We start from the raw sequence: 18,439 nt of genomic DNA, 5'->3' as shown, positions 1-18,439 counted from the left end.
TGTTGTACTGGATTTTCTGATGCTGCTGAGAATCCAATGGGCCCTAGCCAACAGGGAGATTGGAGGTTCTTTAAGTAAGACGAAGTACTGTTCTCCTTTTAATGTGAAATATCCAAAGACACTCTGTACTTGAAAGTTTGAGTCAAATATGAAATTTACTAACAAAAGGCACTGTTTTTAAGCACTCTGCTTGTTATTTGTGAGGAGATGCTAACTGTCCCATGGGAGGATGGTTTTCCTGCCTACCCATACCAATACTTCTGCACCACAAGCTAGATCTCCCCAGTGAATTGTCAGAATGTTAGATATATCCCAGGTTCAACTGTCAGCACCAATGTATGGTTCAAGGCCAAATCAAAACATCTGGATTCATGACTCTGTTGTTGTTCTACACCCAAATTTATCTACATAACCACAGGTTTGGGTGGTTATCTTTATATTAGAAAGGATTATTGTCACCAGGATTGGCAGCCAAGATAATGAGTTTATGGTCTGTTACGTAGAGAAGCACATGGCAACCCACTCCAGTATTCTTGCCTGGAGAATCCCAGGGATGGGGGAGCCTGGTGGGCTGCTGTCTATGGGGTCGCACAGTCAGACACGACTGAAGCAACTTAGCAGCAGCAGCAGCAGCATGTGGAATTGTATGCAAAAACTACCAAGCATTAGGTGAGTCTCTTCATTAGATGGTATCCTCTTCTAATGAGAAGAAGCAAGGGCTAGAAAACAACTGTTTTTTGGACCCAGCATTGTGACCTTGGCACATCCCTGAGCCTCAGTTTCTCCACTTGAAGTGGTCTGCTTGCCTTTCAGGGATTTTTAGACTGCTCTGAAAATTCTTTGAGCTATTTAAAAGAAAATTTCTGAAGAAATACATTTGTCTTTGTTTATGTCCCTATCATGCTAGAAAGTTGTGCTTCTTCTTTCACTGATGATAGCTTTCTCTTCTTCTTTGAGTTAATTTCTTTTTAAGCTTTAAATGTACCTTTTGTTTAAAATGGTCAAAATAATCAGCAATGTGTGTAGCCTGGCTCTGCCTGTGATAGTGTAATAGGCTTGTTTCTGGGTGCCATGGACTGACAGACTGGAGTATAACCAGAAGACGGAGAAAAGCTGGAGAAGGGAAATTTTAAAAGATTGTTTCCTTGTGATGAGAACTCTTAGGATTTAATCTCTTAACAGCTTTCATGTATAATATACAATAGTGTTAGCTATATTTTTATCATGTTGTATGTTACATCCTTGTAACTTATTTATCTTTAACTTGGAGTTTGTATCTTTTGACTGCCTTCATCCATTTCCCCACCACCCCCACTCACCTGTGCTAATCACAAATCTGATCTTTGTCTATGAGTTTGTTTTTGCAGTGTAATTGACCTAGAACGCTATGTTAGTTCCTGGTATACAACACAGTGGTCTGATATTTTTATACATTTTTAAATGATCACGACAATAAGTCTAGTTATCATCTGTCACCATACAGATATATAATTATTGACTATGTTCCCCACACGGTACTTTTCACATCTGTGACTCATTTAATTTGTAGCTGAAAGTTTGTACTTCTTAATCTCTTCATCTTTTCCTCTAATACCTCACTCTTGCCCCCTTTGGCAACCACCTGTTTGTTCTCTGTATCTATGACTCTGATTCTGATTTGTCTTACTTGTTCATTTGCTTTGCTTTTTACTTTTCATGTTTAAGTGAAATCAATGTGTTTGTCTCCCTCTTTCCAAGTTAACTTAGCATTATACACTATTGGTCCACCCATGATGCTGCAAATGACAAAGATTCATTCCTTTTAATGACTGAACATATATATTCCATATAACATATAATATTCCAATTATATGTCTGTGCTGTGCTCAGTTGCTCAGTGGTGTGTGACTCTTTGTGATCCCAAGGACTGTAGCCCACAAGGCTCCTCTGTTCATGGAGTTTTCCAAGCAAGAATACTGTAGTGGATTGCCATTTCCTTCCCCAGGAGATCTTCCCAACCCAGGAGTTGAACCTGCATCTCTTGTATCTCCTGCATTGGTGCATAGGTCCTTTACCATTGTGCTACCTGGGAATCTCAATTGTATGTATCAGTTCAGTTCAGTTCAGTTCAGTCACTCAGTCGTGTCCGACTCTTTGCGACCCCATGAATCACAGCATGCCAGGCCTCCCTGTCCATCACCATCTCCCGGAGTTCACTCAGACTCACGTTCATCGAGTCTGTGATGCCATCCACCCATCTCATCCTCTGTCGTCCCCTTCTCCTCCTGCCCCCAATCCTTCCCAGCATCAGAGTCTTTTCCAATGACTCAACTCTTCGCATGAGGTGGCCAAAGTACTGGAGTTTCAACTTTAGCATCATTCCTTCAAAAGAAATCTCAGGGCTGATCTCCTTCAGAATGGACTGGTTGGATCTCTTTGCAGTCCAAGGGACTCTCAAGAGTCTTCTCCAACACCACAGTTCAAAAGCATCAATTCTTTGGCACTCAGCTTTCTTTATAGTCCAACTCTCACATCTATACATGACCACAGGAAATACCATAGCCTTGACTAGACGGACCTTAGTCGGCAAAGTTATGTCTCTGCCTTTGAATATACTATCTAGGTTGGTCATAACTTTTCTTCCAAGGAGTAAGCGTCTTTTAATTTCATGGCTGCAGTCACCATCTGCAGTGATTTTGGAGCCCCCAAAAATAAAGTCTGCCACTGTTTCCCCATCTATTTCCCATGAAGTGATGGGACTGGATGCCATGATCTTCGTTTTCTGAATGTTGAGCTTTAAGCCAACTTTTTCGCTCTCCTCTTTCACTTTCATCAAGAGGCTTTTTAGTTCCTCTCCACTTTCTGCCATAAGGGTGGTGTCATCTGCATATCTGAGGTTATTGATATGTATGCTCCATCTTTATTCATTTGTCATTTGATGGACATTTATATAGCTTCCATATCTTGGCTATTGTAAATAGCGCTGCAGTGAACGTAGGGTTACATATATCTTTTTTAATTAGTGTGTTTCTTTTCTTCAGATAAATCCCCAGGAGTGGAATTTCTGGATCTTATGCTGGTTTCATTTTTCATTTTTTGAGGAATCTCCATATTGTTTTCCCATAGGGACTATACCAATTTACATTCCCACCAACAATGCAGGAGAGTTCCCTTTTCTCTTGTTGTCTTTTTGATAATAGCCATTCTCACAGGTGTGAGATAACATCTCATTGTGGGTTTGATTTATGTTTCCCTGATAATTAGTGATGTTGACCATCTTTTCATGTGCCTCTTGGTAATCTGTATGTCTTCTTTGGAAAAAATATCTGTTCCGATCCCCTGACCATTTGGGGACTGTTTATTTGTTTGTTGATGTTGAATTGTATCAGTTCTTTGTGTATTTTGGATATTAACCACTTATCAGTATTTCTTTTGCAAATATATTCTCCCATTTTATGGGCAGCCTTTTAATTTTGTTGATAGTTTCCTTTGCTGTCCAAAGGCTTTTTAGTTTGACATAGTCCCATTCGTTTAGTTTTGCTTTTGTTTCCCTTGCCTGGGGAGACATATCAAAAAATATTACTAAGACTGATATCAAAGAGCATACTGCCTATGTTTTCTTCTAGAAGTTTTATGGCTTCAGGGCTTACATTTAACTCTTTACTCCATTTTGAATTTATTTTTATGTATGTTGTGAGATTCCTTGGCATGTAGCTGTACAGTTTTCCCAACAACACTTATTGAAGAGACTGTTTTCTCTCTATTGTATATTCTTGCCACCTTTGTTGTAAATTAATTACCCATATAAGTGTGGGTGCATTTCAAGGTTCTCTCTTCTGTTCCATTGATCTATATGTCTGTTTTTGCATCAGTACCATTCTGTTTTGATTACAGTAGCTTTGTAGTATAGTCTGAAGTCAGCAAACATACCTCCAGTTTTGTTCTTCCTTCTCAAGATTGTCTTGGCTATTCAGTGTCTTTTGTGTTTCCATACACAATTTTAGAATTATTTGTTCTACTTCTGTGAAAAATTCCATTGGTATTTTGATAGGGATTCCTTTGAATCTGTACATTGCCTCGAGTAGTATGGTCATTTTGACATTATTTCTATCTATGAGTACAGTATAACTTTCCATCTGTTCATGTCATCTTTAGTTTATTTCACCAGTGTCTTACAGTTTTCAGAGTACAGGTCTTTAAACTCCTTAGGTAGGTTTATTCCTAAGGATTTTATTGTTTTTGATGTAATTATAAATGGGATTATTTTACTGATTTATCTTTCTGATAGTTTGTTGATAATGTATACAAATGCAACAGATTTTCATATATTAATGTATCCCCAACTTTACCAAATTCATTTATAAATTCTAGTAGTTTTTTGGTGATGTCTTTCGACGAGATCCTGACAGGGCCATCTGTAGGGCTACTGTGGTCCTGGAGCTGGTATCTTCCTGCCAGTGGATTGGCCTGGGGTCCAGGGTGTTAAGGGACAGTGCCAGCTCCTTGTGAATGGAGCTGGGACCTGATATTTCTGGCTGCAGAGCCCTCAGGGTCCCAGAGCTGATGTTGCCCAGCTAGTGAGTAGGGTAGGGACCCAGGAGGTCCCAGGAGTGGTGGCAGTTCACTGGTGGGAAAGTCCATGTCCTGAGCCTGCTGGTGGATTGGGTCAGGTCCAGAGGTAGCTGAAACCTCAGGTGGTCCCGAGGCAGCCAACCTGTTGGTGGGTGGGCCTGTATCCTTGTATGGCTATTTGCTTGGCCAGAGGCATCTCCGAACTGGCACCTGTAGACTGTTGGGCCAGGGCAGGGCTGGGTCCCAGGGCTAATAAGCTTGAGAGAGGATCCCACAATGGCCCTTGCCAACACCAGTGTCCACATAGGAGAATGAACTCCAAAAATGGCTACTGTCAGTGTCTATGTCCCTGGGGGGAGCCACAGTTGCCTTCTGCCTCTTGGGAGGCTGTCCACAATCAGCAGGTGGGTCTGACCCAGCCTCTTATCCAGTTACTGCTTCTGCCCTGGGTCCAGGAACATGTGAGACTTTGTGTGCATCCTATAAGAGTGAAATCTCTATTTCCTATGCCCCTTGGCTCTCCTGAAAGTAAGTCCCACTGGCCTTCAAAGCCAAATGATCTGGGAACTCAGCTTCCTGGGCAGGACCCTCAGCCTGGCAAGTCTGATGTGGGGCTCAGACCTCTCACACCCCAGGAGAACCTCTGCAATTGTAATTGTCCTCATGTCTGTGGGTCATCTACCCTAGGGTATGTGACTGAACTATCGTTCAACTCCACTCTTGCTACCCACCTCTTCATGGTTCCTTCTCTGTAGAGAAGATCTGTAGTTGTAGAAGATCTTTTGTGCTGGTCTTCAGATCTTTCTCATCAATAGTTGCTTGGTAGATAGAATTTTGGTGCTCCCACGGGAGCAGATGAGCTCAGGGTCTTCCTACTCTTCCATCTTGGGCACTCCCCTGACTCTTCCTGTCTGTCTCCTGTCTCTGATCTGTTTCAGGTCCCAGTTATCTCTATCTTAAATTAACTCTATTGCCTCTTCACTAGGTTTTTTTCTGGCTCCAGACTGACTTTGTCCTGTCAGTTCATCTTCCACACTGCTCCCCAAAGGCATGTTCTACAACACTGATCTGAGCATGTCACTTCCCCAATCAAATCTGTGCTTTAGAACATGCCTCCTGGCAGCAGTGTTTTAAGTTCCCTGGCCACCTAATTGTGTATGGTCTGCACAAAGCTCTTTTCCCAGCTTCCCTTTCAAGTGTGACTTGCCTCATCCCTTTCCTGCCAATGCAAAGCATTAGTTTGTCCTGAAACACAGTTTCTAATTTTATTAACCTATACATTTGTTTGGGCTTCCCTGGTAGTTCAGTTGGTAAAGAATCCGCCTGTAATGTAGGTTCGATTCCTAGGTTGGGGAAAGCCCCTGAAGAAGGGATAGGCTGCCCACTCCAGTATTCTTGGGTTTCCCTGGTGGCTCAGGAAGTAAAGAATCTGCCTGCAATGTGGGAGACCTGGGTTTGATCCCTGGGTTGGAAAGATCCTTTGGAGGAGGGCATGGCAACCCACTCCAGTATTCTTGCCTGGAGAATCCCCATGGGCAGAAGAGCCTGGCGGGCTCCAGTCCATGGGGTCACAAAGAGTCAGACACAACTGAGTGACTAAGCACACACATACATTTGTTTAGCAGCAGATCTGAGGCTGATACTCAAGTTAAAATTAGATTTCCAGGGCTAAGGGGAGAGTGTTCCACACAGTTGTGTGTGGACACCATAGTTGTGTGAAAGTCATATCTGTGGATTCTGATGGTGCTTAGATGAATGCCTGCATGAAAGGAATGCGAATTGAGCCTCCGTCTTCTTTCTGCATCACTAGCAGGAGCTTTGATGGATGTTTCCACATGTCTCATTTGTGATCTGACCTGCTACACTCTAACTCTTTCACTAAGGACTGTGGGAAGGTTATTTCATGTCTCCGAGTCAATGTTTGGGGAAAAATTAGACTAAACATTTCCCATAATCTTTTCTGATTATAGGATTTCTGGATTCCCTAACATTTCTTCACACTTTCTAGAAGTGAATGAAGTCAGGGTTGGGGTGTTGTTGTTCACATTCTCAGTTATGCCAAAGCTTGGGAATGAAACAATGTGGTAGAATTTGGAGAAGCTGGTGGCCCCATATATAAACCATAGTGATGTCTCCCCACAGCCACTACAGCTGTCACTGGATATCACATCATACATCAAGAGACAGGAAGAGGAAATGATGAAGAAATTCCAGGAGCAGCTGAACGAGAAGACACAGATACTGCAAACCGAAATAAAAAACCAGAAGAGTTCCCTGGAAACTTTGAAGGAGCAGCTCCAAGACAGGAACGACTCCAAGTCACAGGTCAGAGACCAGTTCTATGCCAGTGGCAAAAGGGAGATGAGTAAGGGACCTGGACAGCCTTCAAGGGGTTAGGCGATAGGGCCTGCTAGTAGTGAGGGAAACTACCTCCAGGGAAGCATGGCACATCTGGAATGATCTTTTGCAGGGACTTAGGGCTTTGCTCCTTTTCTTTTAGTTGCAGGAGCTGAGATGGGCCAAGGCTTTCTGTGCAGTCTTGCTCTATGACCAGCATGTCTTCTGCCGTAAGGAAAGCTATGGCCCCTGAGTAAGACCTTTGTGATACTGTGTCCTTACAGGCACTGCCATCCATCACAGGCCATGTTCACAGTCCTGATTTGCTGGAGCCAGTGCCCAAGAAACCACGCTTTGAGGCAATGAAGAGTCCCTTCTCTGATATTTCGGAGGCATCATCTGTTGGTGGTTCATGTTTACCACATTCTGCCCAGATCTCCGAGGAGCTTCAGCAGACTTTTGATACCTCTTCCCAGGTACAGCAGGCCACTTTCATCGCTGTAGTCAAAAGCAGAGTTCATTCTCATGAAAGCATGGGCTCCCCTGTTTCTCTGGTGGGAGTGGTGGTTTCCCGGTTGGGTACAGTTCGTTCGCCTGAGATAAAATGTCCAGGCCAGCTGTACCTGGGTGCACATGCACACATGCGCGTGCATGGGTTCTGGACCACACAGCTGGGAGCAGAGAGTCACCAGACCACCAGGGCACCCAGAGAGGAAGTGTTCCTGTTGTCTTCTGCCGCAGAGGATGGAGAGTTTGTTCCATGTATGAGGCTCTGGCAGACACTGAGTTGCTCTTCTCTCTTTCCTGTGGATGCAGGTGCCCAATCAGGAGGAGGTGAAGCAGCAGCAGCTGCAACAACAACAGCAGCAGCTGCAACAGCAACAGCAGCAGCTGCAACAGCAACAGCAGCAGGAGGAGCAGCAACAACAGCAGCAGCAGCAGCAGCAGCAGCAGCAGCAGCAGCAGCAGCAGCAGCTACTGCTGCTGCCCGAGCAGCCACAACAGTATAATACCACCGGGGAGAACCAAGTAATGCATGTATTCATGCCAAACCAACCTAGCTTCTCTATGTTGCGCTACAACGAAGGCTTCATGCCCCTATCCCTACCCCTACCCCTACCTCTACGACCGCCACCACCACCACCACCACCACCACCACCACCCATGTTTATTCCTATCCAAATGGTGGCTGAACAGCAGCCTTCTGGCTATTATCGTGCTGGAAACCTCAATGCCTCTGGCTACTATCGTGCTGAAAGTGTCAATGCCCCTGGATATTATCGTGCTGAAAACCTCAGTGCCTCTGGCTACTATCGTGCTGAAAGCCTCAATGCCCCTGGATACTACCGTGCTGAGAACTTCAATGCCTCTGGGTACTATCGTGCTGAAAATTTCAATGGCCCAGAAAATGGTAGATTCAGGTAAGGAGGCTGCGAGATGGTCATAACGACTGAGGTCACTGCTTTCCTATGGTGGCTGGACATCACGCCTGAAACCATGGGCGACATGCCCATGGGCACCCAAAGTCCCCTATCCCAAGCAACATGTTCTAATTCATCCTCCTCTGTGGCCTCGCTGCCTCTGCTGGCATGATCCATAGCCAAGCATGCCTTGATGGAACAGAGGTATCTCCATGAAAATAAGAAGGCTAGATCAGGAAGTCTCCAAGCTAGGGAAGTAGCATGCCAATCTTGAAATTGCTTGACTTCTAGCCAAGCCCAGTCTCACAGTACAGGGTGTCTATCAGGAAGTCTTGAGCGTCCCCAGCTGAGTAACTCCTGGCTCCTACCTCCCTGCGTCCATTTTCCTGGGATCCTGTGGTCACAGTAGAACAGGTGAAGGGGTCTCCATGGCGCTGACAATCCATATGGCATTGGATACCTAAAGAGCCAAGAACACAGAAAGACAAAGTCCTGGGAGGCAGTATGAGGACAGGAACAGTTTCTGCTCAGGGATAAAATCTTTGGTCTCAATACCAGAAAAAGAAGGTTCTGCTTAGCAATGAAAGGTGGTGGAAGCACAGTCTTGGCACACAATATTTATTTTTGGATGAATGCCAGTCTCTGAGTGGGTCACCTAAAGCTCTCCTGAGGTCCTTCTGGGTCTTCCTTTAGGAACAGTGACCCTGACATGTGGGATGGGTTAATGCCATGTTTCCCACTGGCCTAATTATCAGAATCAACCTGAGGAGGTTATTGAAAGTGCATATTCAGAGTCTGGGATGATGCTCAGAAATCTCTGTTTATCACACAACCCTCAAGTTTAGGGTGATAGAGGGAGCCCTGGGCTTAGAGGAGAAAGCAGACTTGCAGCCTCTCTGGGTCTTGGGCTCCTTTGGTGATGAAGGGCAAGTCCCTGACTTTGGAGTCGGTGAAGTGACTTACACAGAGATCACCATCTTGAAAGAAGCAGGACCGTCCAAATAATAGCAACAATACCACTTGATACAAATGACTAAATTTCCCAGTGTTTCCATTTGCTTTACTTTGGAGAATTGAGTCTTATTCAGGCCAAAGTGAGAGTCCAAGCAAGTGACTCCTGATTTGACTACCCAAACCAAAGTTTCTTTGAGCACCTCTTAATGAGCAAGACTATGTCTCTTGGGCCTCATTGCTAGACCCATGTCTCTGTAACATGTTTCTTCTATTACAGATTTTTTCCTGAAAACCACCATCAGCCCCGCATGAATCTTTTCTCTATGACCCACGGCCCAGGGTCCCATGCCATTTATTCTGCCAGCCTCCCTCAGACTACTACCATAACCCACAACCCACAGCTTGTTACCCTGGAGACTCCACAGGACTACATCCGCCTCTGGCAACGGCCGCAAGACACGCAGAGTCATGTCTACCAAGCAGTCCAAATGAGTAATTGGGTTCCCAATGAGCAGGCCACCGTGGGCCAAGCCACTTGTACTCAGGTATAGCACTCCCTTCTTCTCTGACCCCTACCCAGGTTGGAGGTTCTGCACAGCACTACACCCTTTCTGCATAGGCTCTGTGTGTGAAATCCATACTTTAAAGCACAAGAAAATTTGAGGACAGGTACCCACATGGGGGTAGCAGTCACGGCTGAACAAAAGACTCTCTAGGCTTCCAAGAAAAAGTGAGCTGTTCTCATAGATATTAAATGCAGTCCTACTTGGAAACTTCTCATAAATGTGTTCCCTGGGCATAGTGAGTCTTGCCATATGCTGAACTCAATGCCCTAGATGGGAGACCTTTCTGAACTTCTATATCCTTAGTTCTGCTACAAAATCCAAGGCCTGGTGTGGGTGTGTTTCCTTGTATTGAAAATAAACCAGGAGTCCTTCTGATAAGTACTTGGCATCCAACCATGGAGTGCCCTGTATTTAGCAGGGCAAACCACACCTTGGGGACCATCTACTGTGGCCTTGTTGCTGGGGCAGTGATGGGAGCTGGTTGAGACCACAGTCACATAGCAGGTTTGGCTCCCAGATAAACTCCCAGCAGTCCCCTTGGGGACCACAAACTCTCAATCTGACTAATGCCACTTACAAAGAATGTTTGGGTTCTGGCTTTAGAAATCTTAAAAGAGCTTCAGTTCAGTTCAGTTCAGTTGCTCAGTCATGTCTGACTCTTTGCGACCCCATGAATCACAGCACGCCAGGCCTCCCTGTCCATCACCAACTCCCAGAGTTCACTCAGACTCACGTCCATTGAGTTGGTGATGCCATCCAGCCATCTCATCCTCTGTCGTCCCCTTCTCCTCCTACCCCCAATCCCTCCCAGCATCAGACTCTTTTCCAATGAGTCAGCTCTTCACATGAGGTGGCCAAAGTACTGGAGTTTCAGCTTCAGCATCAATCCTTCCAATGAACACCTGGGAATGATCACCTTTAGAATGGACTGGTTGGACCTCCTTGCAGTCCAAGGGACTCTCAAAAGTCTTCTCCAACACCACAGTTCAAAAGCAACAATTCTTCGGTGCTCAGCTTTCTTAACAGTCCAACTCTCAAATCCATACATGACCACTGGAAAAACCATAGCTTTGACTAATGGACCTTTGTTGGCAAAATGATGTCTCTGCTTTTGAATATGCTATCTAGGTTGGTCATAACTTTTCTTCCAAGGAGTAAGCGTCTTAATTTCATGGCTGCAATCACCATCTGCAGTGATTTTGGAGCCCCCCCCCCAAAAAAAAATAAAGTCTGACACTGTTTCCCCATCCATTTGCCATGAAGTGATGGGACCAGATGCCATGATCTTCGTTTTCTGAATGTTGAGCTTTAAGCCAACTTTTTTCACTCTCCTCTTTCACTTTCATCAAGAGGCTTTTTAGTTCTGCTTCACTTTCTGCCATAAGGGTGGTGTCATCTGAATATCTGAGGTTATTGATATTTCTCCCGGCTATCTTGATTCCAGCTTGTGCTTCTTCCAGCCAAGCATTTTTCATCATGTACTCTGCATAGAAGTTAAATAAGCAAGGTGACAATATACAGCCTTGATGTACTCCTTTTCCTATTTGGAACCAGTCTGTTGTTCCATGTCCAGTTCTAACTGTTGCTTCCTGACTTGCATATAGGTTTCTCAAGAGACAGGTCAGGTGGTCTGGTATTCCCATCTCTTTCAGAATTTTCCACAGTTTATTGTGATCCACACAGTCAAAGGCTTTGGCATAGTCAATAAAGCAGAAATAGACGTTTTTCTGGAACTCTCTTGCTTTTTTGATGATCCAGCAGATGTTGGCAATTTGATCTCTGGTTCCTCTGCCTTTTCTAAAACCAGCTTGTACATCTGGAAGTTCACGGTTCATGTATTGCTGAAGCTTGCCTTGGACAATTTTGAGCATTACTTTACTAGCATTTGAGATGAGTGCAATTGTGTGGTGGTTTGAGCATTCTTTGGAATTACCTTTCTTTGGAATTGAAATGAAAACTGACCTTTTCCAGTCGTGTGGCCACTGCTGAGTTTTCCAAATTTGCTGGCATATTGAGTGCAGCACTTTCACAGCATCATCTTCCAGGATTTGAAATAGCTCAACTGGAATGCCATCACCTCCACTAGCTTTGTTCGTAGTGATGCTTTCTGAGACCCACTTGACTTCACATTCCAGGATGTCTGGCTCTACGTGAGTGTGAGTGATCACACCTTCGTGATTATCTGGGTCATGAAGCTCTTTTTTGTACAGTTCTTCTGTGTATTCTTGCCACCTCTTCTTAATATCTTCTGCTTCTGCTAGGTCCATACCATTTCTGTCCTTTATCGAGCCCATCTTTGCATGAAATGTTCCCTTGGTATCTCTAATTTTCTTGAAGAGATCTCTAGTCTTTCCCATTCTATCATTTTCCTCTATTTCTTTGCACTGATCACCGAGGAAGGCTTTCTTATCTCTCCTTGCTATTCTTTGGAGCTCTGCATTCAGATGCTTATATCTTTCCTTTTCTCCTTTGCTTTTCGCTTCTCTTCTTTTCACAGCTATTTGTAAGGCCTCCTCAGATAGCCATTTTGCTTTTTTGCATTTCTTTTCCATGGAGATGGTCTTGATCCCTGTCTCCTCTACAATGTCACGAACCTTCGTCCATAGTTCATCAAGCACTCTATCTATCAGATCTAGGCCTTTAAATCTATTTCTCACTTCCACTGTATAATCATAAAGGATTTGATTTAGGTCATACCTGAATGGTCTAGTGGTTTTCCCTACTTCTTTAAATTTGAGTCTGAATTTGTTAATAAGAAGTTCATGATCTGTGCCACAGTCAGCTCCCGGTCTTGTTTTTGCTGACTGTATAGAGCTTCTCCATCTTTGACTGCAAAGAATATAATCAATCTGATTTCGGTGTTGACCATCTGGTGATGTCCATGTGTACAGCTTAAGCCCTTAAGAAAAAAAAAAAACTAACCACAACAAAAATCCAGTAAACTAAGGAAGAATGAAGGAGTTTGAGTATTTTAAATGGTATGATTCATTTCACAAACACCCCTTGACCAGCTGGGCCACCAGCCCTCCAGAAAGGTGGCCCATTAGAGGGACAGCCTTCATGATGCCATCAGATGGTCAGTAGATGCTGTGGTTCATTTACGAAGCCAGACTCTGCTGAGACCCTCATGCATGTTCTCAAGCACTTACCCTGAGAGGCAGATGCCCAGTTAGTGGAGAAAAGAGGACCTGGGGATGTGACACAGGTGGGAGAAGAAACAGGGGAGCAGCCAAGGGCAGGACCATGTCAGATGCTCCCTGTCCACAAGACTGCAGGGGCTCCCACACCCTGCCCTGGCTCCTCTTCTCCACGCTCTGGAGCCTTGCTCTCCCTAGGTCCTCCAACACCTCCAGCCTCTGCCCATAGCCCAGCCCTGCCCCTTCTGTTTCCCCAGTCTTGTCCTCCACCCCCTTGAGTTCAACTCATTAAAATCTATCACCTTCAAAAACCAGCCCAAGAGGTTAGCTCTTTCTCCTGCACAAAGTGCCCCACAGTCTACTCTTGGTGACACCATCAGTGTGTCTGTCCCTCCTCCCCTGTCCGCAGGCCAGAATGGGTTGTTACCTCTCCATGTCACATTGAGTGAGCCAGGTAGCTGCCAGTGAGGCCCTGCGTGGAAGTCATCTAGTCTGTGTAGAATGGTGAGACCTAAAGGTAGAGGCAGGGAGAGGCCGAAGAGACCTTCTAATGCCTTGGCTGGCCCTGGCTTGTTGGGAGCTGGGTTGGGGGAAGCCAGACAGGGAATCCAGTAGCCTTAGGCATTCAGACAAGTTTTTGGAGAGCCCAGGCCTACTTCTGCTGCTCTTTAAGCTACTATGCTGTTGGGAGAGGGAAGCTGGGGGGAATCCCATTTCCCCAGCTCCAACTTCTACCGGCACCTTGCAGGCTTGTGTTTTCCAAAGACATCCTTCTCAGCAGCTTACTGGCTCAGACCAAAGGGATCCTCAAACCACTGCAAAATGGGCCCAGGAACTTTAGCAAAGGACTCCATCTTGTCCCCTTTCTCTCAGCAGGTGGCACCCACTGAACAAGTCCAGCATTCTTCAGGACTGCAGACTGTCCAAGCCTCTGGGAATAATGGGCCGAACCAGCTAAACTCCTGTATGTCATCACAGCAGTCCCACTTGAATCCGTAGAGCCGCATTAGCTCTACTTTTCTCTCAGGCCTTGAGAGAAGGGGTGGGGGAAGACAGGCCAATGAAGCCTGCATGGCCAGGGGACCCCAAGGTTCCCTGGACTGGGGGGTGGGGGGTGGGGGGTGAAGACTTTTCTTTCCTAATACATTCTATTCTCATTGTTAGTCCTTCAAAACCTGTGTCTTGGAAATTTTGCTGCCCAGTGTTGCACTTAACTATTCTACCATTTGCAGGCAGGCTGCAGTCTGCTTGGCTTAGAATACCCTTTTTCTGCCAAGAAATATTTTCCAGCACAGTTTGCAATCTAGTAAGCAGCTGTTACATCTCAAGCTGTGAGAATTTCGAGGCCTTGGCTTCAACCATCAAGGCCTGCACCTCCTCCACAGTTGTGCTGGGGACACTCACAGGAAATAGCAATCCAACTGTGGGAAGCTGAAATAGGTCAACAAATTGTGCTAAAATCATCACAGTTCTGCTGCTTAATAAAAACTATCTTTGACTACAACTCTCTGTGAACTTAAAATTGACTTTGGGAACCTAGAAATGGCACCTGCCTTCCCAAGTGGCCATGTGCCCAAGCCCTCTGGATAGCCGAGGCCTGACACAGTTGGCCTGGTGCTACTCTCTCTTTGTAGACTGTGGCTGTGCCCGGTATATCCCATCAGAGGTGAGCTAGGTTGCTCAAGGGCACAGTGCCCATCTGCTCTGCACCCAGGTTCCTTCTCTTCTTTCGGGCAAGTGTTCTCCCTGGAGGAAGAGTGATTTGCTCTCAGTCAAGCACCAAGGAAAGTGTGCACTGGGGAGGGGAAGAGGGGGTTGGGGGTACTTGGATAACCCAACCTAAAGTCATCATGTACTGTGAATGTCAGTCTTAAAGTATTGAGCCATTGCTGGAATAAGGCAAAGGAAGCTCCTATCCCCAGTGGTAAGTTAAAGGGGCAGTGAGGCCACAGACCCACAGGAGAAGCTTGACATTTGCCAGGCAGCCAGATCGCTACCATGGTGCTATGGACTAAATACCTGCCCCACTTTGACTCATATGTTAAAAGTCTGTCACTAATGGGATGGTATTTGGAGGTGGGGCCTTTGGGAGGTGATTAGCTATAGATGAGGTCATAAGGCTGGGGTCCTCATAGTGAAATTAGTGCACCTAGAAGAAGAGACACAAAGGGCTTGCTCCCTCTCATGTGTTGTGCACAAAGAGGCACTCACATCAGCTCACAACAAGATGGTGGCTATCTACAAGCCAATCGAAGAGGTCTCAGAATAAAACCTACATTGCTGTCACTTTGATCTTGATCTCCTTGACAGCCTCTAGATCTGTGAGAAATAAAAATCCGTTGAAACAACCACCCTCCCCAACTATAGTTCAGTTCAATTCAGTTGCTCAGTTGTGTCCGACTCTGTGACCCCATGGACTGCAGCACGCCCGGCATCCCTGTCCATCACCAACTCCTGGAGTATAGTATTTTCCCCTTTACACAGAAAAGAGAGGTGGTCAGGCAGGTCCTAGAGCTGCACACTTCCCAAGATAATGCAGCTGGGGCCTCATTCTGCTGTACAAGTCACTGAAGCCCTCTGGGTCTCTGTTTATCCATCAGAAAAAAAAAGAGGGATAAAGAGACAGTGCCTTTTAGCTAGATGATGCTTAACGGCATTGTAGAGCCTTCAAGAGGGGCACTACAAAAGCTGACTTGACCAGAGGCATCCAGTTGGTGTTATTATTTGAATTTGATGTTGAGGGTGTTTCTGGGCCAGGATTTGTCCCATCTGACCAGGATGACTCTGGCTTCACCACCCTCTGGATTTCAGACAAGGATCCTGAGCTGAGGTAGTCTGTGGTTCTCTCAGAGTCTACCTTGATCAACAGCTCAGCTCCAAGCTCAACCCCCAAGCCAGGTGGCCAGAGGGTCATAAGGGCCTACTTTTTTCCAAGGATCCCCACAGCAGTAGCTGCAGTGTCACCCCATCTTAGGATGGGGAAAGTGGAGAGCATGAGGCTAAAGCCCAGAACCAGTGCTCATGTGCCAGCTGGTTCAGCATGAGTTTGGTTTGGATATGACTAAAGGCAAAACACAGTGAGCAAGGTCTCTTAGGAAGTTCTAGGCCCAGTTACTGTTCCAAGGCATTCTTGGCACTCTTGGCTAAGACCTTAGACTTGGCTGCCTGGGCAGACTGATGGCTTTAACTGGGATCTTTCTTTTTCCTTCTTTTCCCAGGCATGAGCCCTAATTCCCCCAGCTTCAGAGGGTCTCTTGATGATTGTAGCCCAAGAGAAAGCTGTCTGATGTCAGGTGCTGGGAGAGACAGGGTGACCAGGCCAAGAGATGGCAGTGTCCACACGAGGGTCAGGGGTGGCTTTAGCACCAAAGGAATGAGACCTGCATGCACTCTACATCATGAACTGAGGGGGCGGTTCTGTCCCAGCCTTGCCCAGGGAAGCAGACTTGTGTCAAGAAGACTGATCATGGGCCAAACTTCCCAGACAACTCCACCCGGAAATAGCTATGGCTGTCCCCACGGTCTGTGCTAAACTGCCCCAGGAGGAGCTGGGGGCTCTGCAGCCTGTGCCACAAATGGAAGTTACACCTGGAATGACATGAGACAAAGCTTTTCTGTCCATCACCCTCCCTCCGGGCCCCACAGGCCACACAAACACAGTGCACAACACACTCAATCAGCTCGTCTTTCCTCCCAGACTCCTCTCTGAGGGAGACGAGAGGTTCTTCCAGCAGCCCAAGGGCAGGCGTGTGTCAGGGAAGGGCCTGGGAGGGAGACTCCATCCAAAGGCCAAGTGAGCCTTGCTCCTGGGATGCCCAAGCCCAGCATGACAGCTTCAGCCTTGTGGCTTTCCTTACTGGGTGATGCCCTGAGCACTGAGACCCACACACAGCTCAATGGCTGGGCACATGGCTTGGGACATGGGGGCAGCTTACCCCAAGTTTCCTGGCTTTGCTGCTTCTGCTGGACAGTTTTGATCTCACCATAGCTGCCTGGCCCCCACCAGCTTTGATGTTTGGGTGGGGGTGGGGGTGGGGTAGAGGCACAGAGTGGTCAGAGCACTGTGATCTTGTGGGCACAGAGCTCCTACAGCTGAAGGGGGCCCAGACACAGTTGATCCAGGACCCCAGACCCTGGCCTGCCTTCCCTCAACAGTACCACCAGAAGCCTCAAGATGTAAAGTGTGCACCCCTAGTGAGGAGGTCAGCAAGAGTGACCCCTGACCCAGACCGCTGTTGCCTAACCACCCCAGAAGACCTCCTAGTGGCTGGACAAGGATTTCTTTACTCCTCCAGCACAAAGCCAAATTGGCAGCTCCTGTCCAGAAAATTACTGGAGTTGCAGTTCTCTGTGGGTAGAAAGGGCAGAGGAAGTTGGAGGAACATGACACAGCGGCCCCTGTGTGGCAGACCCTTCCCAACACAGACACCATGACCCCCGCCCCTGTCAGCTCATCCCCAGGTTGGGGGCACAGCCTCCTCACTGACCAAGCCTCAGTCTGGATATAATAGGATATTCCAAGTGCAGACTTTATGAGCTGAATATTCATGTAATTTGTAGGTCAGCAAAAATTGATAACTGTTCCTATTCCCAAATGAGTTTGATCATAAAGAAGGATGTGATATGATGATGTGAAAGTCACTCAGTCGTGTCTGACTTTTTGCTACCTTATGGACTATACAGTCCATGAAATTCTCCAGGCCAGAATACTGGAGTGGGTTGCCTTTCCCTTCTCTGGGGGATCTTCCCAACCCAGGGATTGAACCCAGGTTTCCCACATTGCAGGCAGATTCTTTACCAGATGAGCCACAAGGGAAGCAATAAAAAAGGAAGAGCGTTATTAAAATGCCAGCTCTGCTCCATGATCTTCCTCATCTGCATTGGTGGGACACCACTCGGCCAAGGCCCTGCATGGCATCTCAAGGGTTCCAGCTGAAAGCAGTGAAAGTGAAGGCAGCCTCAGAATGTTCTGGGATTTGAGCATTGTTCACTTCTGCCAAAATCCCTGGGAGAAATGTCAGGCAGGAGAGAAGGGGCCAGGGTGGGCTTGGGGGGCTTAGAGCTGCCACAAATTCCATCCCCATCTCTCAAAACAGGCCCCAACGACCATAACAAAGACTCCAGTTTATTGCCATGACTCAAGTAAATGTTCCACATGGCATAGAAAAGCATTGTGCTGTTTTTCTGTTTTCATGGCTAAGCAAGACGATGTGGAATGGCTTTCACTGCTTATCAAATAAAACCAAGATCTTAGTCTGGCCTGGTGGCCTGGCCTCACCCTTCCTCCCCAACTGCATGGCCCTCCACCCTTTATACACTCCACCCCAGCCTTGTGGAACCATTGGGTTGGGCACAAGTCCTGGTTCTCCCACCCTCATGGATTTGTCCCTCTTCTCCATGCCCTGAACATCTTTCCGTCTCACCTCTGGATTTCTGATCCTCACCCATGAAGCAGAGCCAAGCCGGAAGGCTC

General features: G+C 46.5%; 1 protein-coding gene across 1 annotated transcript in view; it reads left to right on the top strand.

The window, feature by feature from the left end:
• The window catches only part of PASD1 (PAS domain containing repressor 1), a 58,638-nt gene extending 44,168 nt beyond the window's left edge, over positions 1–14,470 (top strand). The window contains exons 7-11 of the mRNA XM_070289631.1: positions 6,694–6,876; positions 7,173–7,364; positions 7,705–8,309; positions 9,541–9,808; positions 13,843–14,470. Coding sequence (XP_070145732.1) covers positions 6,694–6,876; positions 7,173–7,364; positions 7,705–8,309; positions 9,541–9,808; positions 13,843–13,965 — 1,371 coding nt within the window. The 3' untranslated portion in view covers positions 13,966–14,470. The remainder of the gene's footprint in view (positions 1–6,693; positions 6,877–7,172; positions 7,365–7,704; positions 8,310–9,540; positions 9,809–13,842) is intronic.
• Positions 14,471–18,439: the final 3,969 nt, after the last annotated feature.

This window comes from Ovis canadensis, chromosome X (assembly GCF_042477335.2).
Source record: "Ovis canadensis isolate MfBH-ARS-UI-01 breed Bighorn chromosome X, ARS-UI_OviCan_v2, whole genome shotgun sequence".
NCBI lineage: Eukaryota > Metazoa > Chordata > Mammalia > Artiodactyla > Bovidae > Ovis > Ovis canadensis.
This window is presented reverse-complemented; position numbering and strand designations above follow the sequence as displayed.